The following is an 8,929-nucleotide window of genomic DNA, read 5'->3' as shown; positions in this document are numbered from 1 at the left end:
AGAATGTTATTGATTACATAGCCATATATTCTACAATACAGTGTGTGCTTAAAATTACATAATGTATATGATCTATATACACACACGTACATATGAAAACTGGATATGGTATGTTAATGTATGTTGATATTTGTTGTGATTCATGTTCATCAATTGTATGATTAAGACCTTGAATCAGCGTTACCTACCCCCTGATTTATGGTGTTATGTACAAAGGATATTAATGTCTGTGAGATGTTCCTTTAGGACATCACATGAATTTTTCTGTTTTTATGATCTATAGTTCTTTTATTAAGAGTGCTACATCAATCAGATTGTTTCAGTAAACATTATTATTACAGAGCCTAATATGTAAGACATTTTTATGAAAACTGACAAATCTAACATGTAATTACAATATCTAGATTATTTAGGGAGTACGGTACCAGTAATGAACAATTACAGATGAGTAATATGTAGGGCTAAATGCATTTCAATCATTCTGCCAGAGTTTTGTTTGTTTTTCTGTTTTTACAGAACTCTGGTCTCCAAAGTGAAAGTATAGGTGATGGATATCAAATTGCTTTGTATCTCGGCTTCATAATTATCGCAGTTCAAGTACGTATTTTATTCATTTTTGCCATTTTGGCATACACTGAATGAAACTACAGCAACAATTGTTCATGCTTTTTTTACATTGTAAACTTTATTCTATATAATCCCAAAATGGGATATTTTTTAGTTGCATTTAATTGCTCAATCAATTTATTTTTTATCTAAATCATCAAAGGCAGCACATGTGTAAAAACTGCAGTAAGCTCAGAGACTACACACCTATCTCAAAGCTCAAATGAGTTATTTTGATTCCAGTTCATTGGGATGATAATGACCGTCCCTCTGTACTGTGAAACCAAGAAGCGGAACGCAGCCAGACGAAACTCGGATGAAGATCAGCCCCAGCCACAATACTGCTCATGTTGTGGCCCTATCGCTGATTTTGGAGACCTGATTCTTTCCTTCTTCTCTTAAATGCACAGCTGTCTATTGCAGCGTGTGTATTTCTGTTTTGTTATATGAGTTTGTGAAATGTGCCCCAGCGGTGAGTGGAAGTAAGATAAAAATGTTAAGTGTTAATTGCTTTGCTGTTGCTGTACTAAATGAATGAAAACTAAACAAAATACCAAGAGAATATGAAGTGTTAATATGAGCTCTTTTAACGTAATAATAAATGGCTTAAAAGATGAGTGGCATTCCTGTTAATCTGAAATGGGAATTATTAGATAAAATTAAAGCAAAGGTATTTCACTAGAAATGCTTATAAGATATATGAAAATAAATAAGTATTATGAGATCTATTCAGAAGGAGCATTATCACAAACTTTTGGAGCAGTATAGGAGTAACACTCAAGGAACATGGAGAGTGCTCGACAGCATAATTAAAAAGGGTACTGGAAAAGCAGACAAAAGGAAATACTTGATATTGTTAAAAAATTTAAGAATAAAAAGTCCACTGATTCGACTGAAATTGATATACAGGTATCATTAGTAAAAAATATTATAGAATGTATAGTGAAACCATTGACACATATTTGCAATCAATCCTTCCAAACAGGTATATTTTCCAGCAAAATGAAAACAGCAAAAGTCATTCCTATTTATAAAAGTGGAGATAGCCATCTATTCTCCAATTATAGACCATTTCTCTGCTTCCCCAGTTCTCAAAAATTTTCAAACTCAAAAAATCAAACTATTTTTGCAAAGGCTTGATAATTTCTTAGAAAAACAATTTATTCAGTGGCCACCAGTATGGCTTTAGAGCAAATGTCTTGAATTGAAATATCTTGAATCAGAAATCACTGTATTCTGTATTGTTCTATCATAGTTCCATACATTACCTACTGTGTGGAGGTATGGGGAAACGCATCCAAAACCAACACTAATCCAATTTTCATGCTACAGAAGAGAGCCATAAGAATTGTAAATCGATCCGATTATTATGAACCAACCAACGCACTATTTACTAACTTACATACTTTAAAATTTTGTGATCTAGTTGATCTTAAAACTGCACAGATAATGTACAAAGCACAAAATAATTTACTTCCTAACTGTATTCAGAGGTTGTTTGAAACTGGAGAGAGCCAGTATGAATTTAGGGGAATATGTATGTTTAAAAAAACAAGGGTAAGGACAAATATAAAAAGCAGATGTATATCTGTGAAAGGGGTCAACTTGTGGAATAGTTGTGACAAGGAATTAAGAATGTGTAGCTCACTTTGCAAATTAAAAAAAATGCTTAAAAATAAGGTGGTAATCAAATATATAAGTGAGGTATGATCATTATTGTGTATGAAACGTTTGGAACTTTTGTTTTTGCTTCTGTTTTGTTTTGTCTTTGTATAGCCTAAACCTAGTAGAGAAAGGGTTGCCTATTAGAATATGTTACGTAAAAAGGGTGGGTATAATAAGCTAAAGCTTCAGCCTACACCTTTTCAGTCAATATTCTTTGTTTTCCTTTTAATTTAATGCCTTATTGTTATTTATTTATTTCTGTGTGCATTCATTTTGTAAAACTGTAAATAAGGACCTAAATAAATTACTACATCTTAGTGATTTGAAATAAACCAAACTACATATGAGTGAACATAGAGAGCGTCCATTCTAGGACATATTTCATTCCTGCTCCCTCCCTCCCTCCAGACTCCCGGCCTATTGCCCATGGCGGTTTGGAAGAACGGGGGAAGGGGGCGGGAGTTTCCCAGCAGGAGGATGGAATGAGGGATGTCCATTAGTCTCGCCAAACACACGTGCCATGTTTACTGGAAGCGGATGGCATATTGTTGGAACGACAAGCATATAAAGCCCCACCGACCCACGATATTTTAAGTTGAAGCAATCAGGCAATCAGGGCACTCCGTAAATAAGGCTGCTTTTTCCTGTTTTGAAATACAGAATGGGGCGATTTTACAAATGGCTGAGACGGCTGTTCGTTTTCATCAATGTCCTTTTCGCAGTAAGTTTGGCTGCGTTTGTACTTTCACTACAACACACCGACTTCATTTGATGTTCAGTGGTGTTCACGATCATGCATTGCATGCATTACAGCGACCTTTTGTAGGATGTGAAAATATTGCATTCTGTAGAGTATTTACCACCGATACGGATTTTCATTCTTCAGTCATTTTTTCCCAGCACACACTGAAGTACGAAACATTGCACATGCTAGTTATCTGACTATGGAGTTATGTATTATGATGCTAAAAATCAAGATAAAGTGCCTAGCCTTTACAAGTGCATTTCCTTGCATTTTACAGAACTCACGCGTAAATGCTAACGTGTTCATGTGATGTTTATAGACTGTTTATTAATTTAAAAATTAAGTGACAACAGTCAAGAATGGAGTTTACCTCGATTCTTCCATTTTCCACCCAAGTTAGTTGCGATGTTGCAACAGATTTGGTTCCCTTCAACTTTCCACCACATCGGGATGCTTGTTAACGCGCCGACGTTTATATAAACGCAGGTCAGTTGGAGCAATTAGAACCGTTTGAGACAACATAATTTCATATGCAGATCAATTGTCTATGCAATTTGCTACTACGGTTCAATGATTATCTTTTATTATGTGTAACTTTTTCTCCATCTGTTGAGGTTGACCCTTTTCTGCAGTATGGTTGCATCATCTAGTGTTACTGTGATGATGATGATGATGATGATGATTGCTACCTTATTGTCAGGAACAGTAGTAATAGTAGGTGGGTTGTTATATAAAGCACGTGTCTTTCAGGTCTGAAGAGACTTGAAACCCCGTTCAATGTGACACACTTTTCAATAGATCCAAGGGCGTGACGGCCAAAGGTAGTCTGCTCTCAAGGGTTGTAAACTGCGCAGAAGCGCATCTTATGCTAGCGTCTGCACAGCAAAATAAATACAAATGTCGAGAAACATGAATATGAAGCTCTAAAGATCATCTTATTGTGAAACTATTTCAAGCAATAATACCATAAATAATACGATGTAATCAGTGTATGCAGTTTTATTGACAATTCTTGATGTGATTTAGTCATTTCACTAATTGGATCGCTGCGGAAGCAGAATTTATTTATTTATTTCTTACTATTGCGAAACAGTGCTCATAAATGTATACAAAGAAATCCAATACATGCATATTTGAGCAGTGGTACATACACGGAGCACATTTTGTTGTAGTTCGCTGTGACATGACGCGCGAATACGCTAACGCGCAAAACTAGAAGGTTACGTCATCTATATGAAGGGTAGTGTGTGTGGGGTGGTTACTAACATCCTTCTGTAGCAGCCGTAAGTGATGTACGTCATGTTGTAAGTGTAACACAAAATGCAATTTATGTCCCTATGCACTTGATTCCCAGAGTACAAAGACTGGCAGAGTTACACAGTTGATTTCTCTTGTGTCTTTTGTGTTTAGATTGGAGGTATGATCCTTCTGGCTGTGGCAATTTACTTTCATTACAAGTATTTTAACATATTAAAGGTGAGTAAAGGGAGAAAGCATTTAATATAAATTTAAATCCATTGCATGTGAACTACTGTGATCTACTGTAAACCACATAAACAAAATGTGAACTTCATCGCTGAGGAACTATTAGAGGAATTGCTCCAATTGAATTGTAATCTTATAATTTAGTGAGCAGTTATCAAGGGCGTCTTTGGGGCAGAACGTTACTTTTTTATATACAGCGTGAATATCATGTAAGCACCTAGTGGGTTCTGATGTGTAATTGCATTCTTCTCCTTATAACATTACATTGCGTTATTGTAATTTAGCAAATGCTCATATCCAGAGCGACTTACACAGTGCATCTAATCATGCGGCATGAAAGGTTGCACAAACAGGATGCCATTAACCACATATGAACAGGCACTGTAAATACAGTGTAAAAAGGTTTAGTTCAATCAAAACTGTTTTGTATTAACATGTAATTACATATATACTATGTCAATGCAATCTGACATGTTACTGAAAACTGATATTTAACTGGTAAGCGAATACACTGCACAGATATATAATAAAGTTTTTCAGAAATCCTATGTAAATAAAAGCCTGCAAATTTGTGTCAGTACAGTACAAACACTGAACCAGTCCACCTGTGTGTATTTGCAGGACATTGAGTTGATGTATGCTATAACGATCGTCCTCTATGTCATCGGAGCAATTACCATAGTGATCTCCTGTCTTGGGATATATGGCGCTCTCAAAGAGGAAAACTGGCCTTTGGTTGTGGTAAGTTTGCTCGATCATTTCAGCATTAGAGCAGTCTTAGAGAATCAACTAATTTGTCTCTTCTCATTCTGCCTTTTTAATGTTGCTCGCAGACAATATTATGTGTGTTGTTCTTATCTTCACCTCAGCGATTCATGTTTTTCCAGGAGTCTAATGATTGTATCCAGCTACCTGGATGTGTCAATAGGGATTAATATGCAGCTCTTTCTCTAGTATTGCGTATGGATGGTACTGGGCATAATTGTGTTTCTGGTGGATGTCGTGGTTGAAGATGACACAGCAGAACCGCAGGTATGTTTTGTTATGGTTTTTTGGACTCATCTTTTATTAAGACAGCTGACTGATGTAGAAGCAGCAGTGTCTGATTAATTTATTCTCTGTTTCATTCATTTTTTTCATAAGTAATGCTCACTTTAAATTAATTATGATAGGAGTATATGCCAAAATCTTTGCTGCTACTAAAACAATGCAATTAAATAGTCCTCCCAACACAATCCATTTTTATTTGAAGGTTGAAAAGCCCTCAGAGTTGATCTGGCCCTAAATACCAATAAGTGCAACGTGTCATGTTTTATTATTTTTGTTTTATTTTAAAAATGAGTCACAAAAGTAATTTTGATAATACTTACATTCCAGTAGTTTTTAGCATATTACACATACATAATTCCATTATATTTACACATCACAGTGACCTTATATCTTTGTAATTGCTTTCCTAAGCTTGAATAAATAAGTATCTGTGTCTACCTCATGGCACAGAGCTTACTGTATGGAAAACGTAAAGGGTTAAGGCTGCATCCTAAACTACCGGTGATCGAGGGGAGGGAGCGAGCGTGTGACATCACACGAGTAAACACCTGAGGAGGAAGGGGAAGGGACAGGTGTTCCTTTGTCCTCTGTCCTCATCCCAGCACCTTAGCTCGAAACCAAGGGAACACCAGAAGCAGCAACATCTGGAAAGCACGTCAGAATCTCAGATAACAATGTTTAAAAAACGTTACTAATCTGTAAGTGGATTTTAACACTACACAGTTCTGAAAAGTCGTGTCCCCTCCCACGCTGGTCTTTCCCATTATTTATAAGCACGGGTTGGGACAATATGAAACATGAAGACATTATTTAGGAAGTAACAATCATTCAAATGGGGCAACTGTGGACAAGTGGACACTCTTTTTATAGACTGGGTGATGCCTTGACCGCGTGACTGGGTGCCAGTTTTAGCAGAGGTGCTTAAGACAAGTGGGCAAAAACGCAGACTGGGACACAGCCTATATGAAGGCATAGCGTGGCTACATTGCTTTCTTGACAGCTAAGGTCAAACAGTTTAATCATCTGAATGACATCTGAATTTCATCTGAATGACCCTCTTAGTCGTTGCTGTGCATTTAATTTGTATGTATAACGACAGGATTAATTGCTACATATTTGGTTATTAAAAAATTTAAAACGTGTGGCGGAGGTCGTGTTCATTGGAGTTACCATTATTTAATTTTTATGTTTTGTTGAAGAAATTCTCAACAGTGGAAGAGTACTTCCGTCAGTTTCAACTGGATGAAGAGGGTGATAACCACAAGCCGTTTATTGACATGTATCAGTCTGAGGTAGTGTCTGTGTGCCTATCTAATGTCTTGACATCCATTCTAATATACAATAAATCCAGATACAAAAAAAAAAATTTAGAAGCCAAAGTTAAACGCTGCTTTTTTTTTTTAACAGTTTCAGTGCTGTGGGCATTTCACAGGACCCCAAGACTGGGGGACACACATACCAGCCTCTTGCCTGTGCGCTGAAGAAGACATAGATAGCTCTATTTGTCAGGTTGTGAATGCTTCATACATAGTGCGGGATGAGGTAAGTTCAGAGACTGCCTGAGGAATGTATGCAGATGAATGTGAAATTTGTCATATATATATATTCCAGGGCTGCAGTGTGGCAAAGTGGTAAGGAGCAGGGCTCGTAACCAAAATGTTTCTGTTTCCGTGCTGGGCTGTGCTGCCGTACCCTTGGGCTCGGTACTTAACCCAGAACTGCCTTAATAAACATCCAGCAGTAACATGTAAAATTCTAACCTGTGTAAAGCGCTCTGGCCAAGAGTATCTGCTAAATGCCAATAATTACCAATAATTACACAGGTTTGCAGAATCCCCAGTCACCCCCAGTCATCTGAACAGTTTTGCAATCAGTTTTCACATTTAAGGAAGAATTCTGCGCCACTCTCTTTGTCGCTCCCTGAATATTAAATCATTATGTAGAATCAAGTTCTCTCACATTGACTGTCTTCATATTTGTTTCAGGAAGTACATGTGGGAGGGGCGCAGGAACAAGTGTACAAAATGGTAAATCCTTTTAACCGAGCTTCAGTTTCAAATTCACAAGAACTTTTTCAAATAGCTTTTTTTTCCCCAAAAGCCTTATTTAATTTCAAACTATTAAAAATCAAATCATTTATAGGTACTGTTACATATTATTATTTCTACTAGTTTGTTATACATTGTATAGTTTGAGCATGGTGTGGTGTTTGGTAAAGGCATTGTCCAATGTTCCTCTCTGGGACAATGAAAGAGTTCTCCTCTGTTCTGTTCTAAATGTCTCAGGTAACGTGGTGGGATAGAACTGGAATGATTCTGCATTTGGCAGATATGTGATGTGTTTCTGTCACACTGGAGCTGTGCCTGTTGCCATGAAATGGCAAGTTCCATTTTCCCCACCTAATGTAGCTGTGTTCTTTTTCCAGCCTTGCGCGTTTGATGACACGATGGAACTGTCTATCGGAATCATTGTGTTAAATGTACGTGTCCTCTTATTTCCTCTCTTCTACCAGCAGGCCACAGTCGCCTGTTAATTTGGACCCACTGATGCCATTGCATGTGTAGTAACTTACTGTAAAAAAAAATGCAGAACACAGTGGCAGCTGTGTACAGGCAGACTGTAGCCCTCTGATTGTGGCGGCGGGGAAGCCAAAAATACACCAGGGAGCGATTAGAGAGACCATTTGTGCCTATTTACAGAACTTCCTGTTTGAAATGTCATTCTAAAGGGGGGAATTGAGCATGCAGTGACAGCTGCTTCTCATTGTTGTTAAGAGTTCTGCAATGACATGCTTTCTTTCTGCTTTCAGCTTGTTGGTCTGGTGCTGGCCGTGGTGCTTCTTTGCCAAATGCGTAAGAGCAGTGGGGTTACCAGTGTTAATACACAGGCGTGAGAGGACTGAGACGCCACTGGTACCACTCTCTGCTCAGGCGTCCGGGATCAGGCGTCCGGGCTTGGAATTCACGCATGGAATTGAAAACATGAAGAAGCCTTTCAAGTCATGCATGTATAACAAACTCAGAAACACAAGACATCAAATTCTGCCTCAGCCATTTCCAAAAGACTGAGAGTTGGTTTAATCTGCAAACTTCTGCAATACAGGTGACCGTCATCAGTATTTATTCGATGACATCGCTGTAAAATGTGCCTGCACATCATGCAGTTTATGCATGTTAAATGTGTTAAATGTGATGTTAGCCAGCACTAAGTTGTTTTAAACGCATAGCAAGACTTCACTGCCGATTTGTGGGATGAAGTATGTTGATGAAATATTCTGAAAAGACAGCAGTTATAGGCCAGTTTGAATAGAAAGGTAAATATGCCGTGGCACAAATCATATGTCACGTTAAACATGTTTGTGTTCAGCATATCCAGTGC

General features: G+C 37.6%; 1 protein-coding gene across 1 annotated transcript; it reads left to right on the top strand.

The window, feature by feature from the left end:
* Nucleotides 1-2,934: 2,934 nt before the first annotated feature.
* Nucleotides 2,935-8,444, top strand: LOC118771649 (23 kDa integral membrane protein-like). Its single transcript, XM_036519657.1, has 8 exons — nt 2,935-2,992; nt 4,427-4,492; nt 5,123-5,242; nt 5,456-5,533; nt 6,751-6,843; nt 6,959-7,093; nt 7,537-7,578; nt 8,361-8,444. The coding sequence occupies exons 2-8, from the start codon at nt 4,436-4,438 to the stop codon at nt 8,442-8,444; spliced, it is 609 nt and encodes a 202-aa protein (XP_036375550.1). The 5' UTR covers nt 2,935-2,992; nt 4,427-4,435.
* Nucleotides 8,445-8,929: the final 485 nt, after the last annotated feature.

Source organism: Megalops cyprinoides, chromosome 25 (assembly GCF_013368585.1).
Source record: "Megalops cyprinoides isolate fMegCyp1 chromosome 25, fMegCyp1.pri, whole genome shotgun sequence".
Classification (NCBI taxonomy): domain Eukaryota; kingdom Metazoa; phylum Chordata; class Actinopteri; order Elopiformes; family Megalopidae; genus Megalops; species Megalops cyprinoides.
The sequence above is the reverse complement of the archived record's forward strand: the minus strand, read 5'-3'. Positions and strand labels throughout refer to the sequence as shown.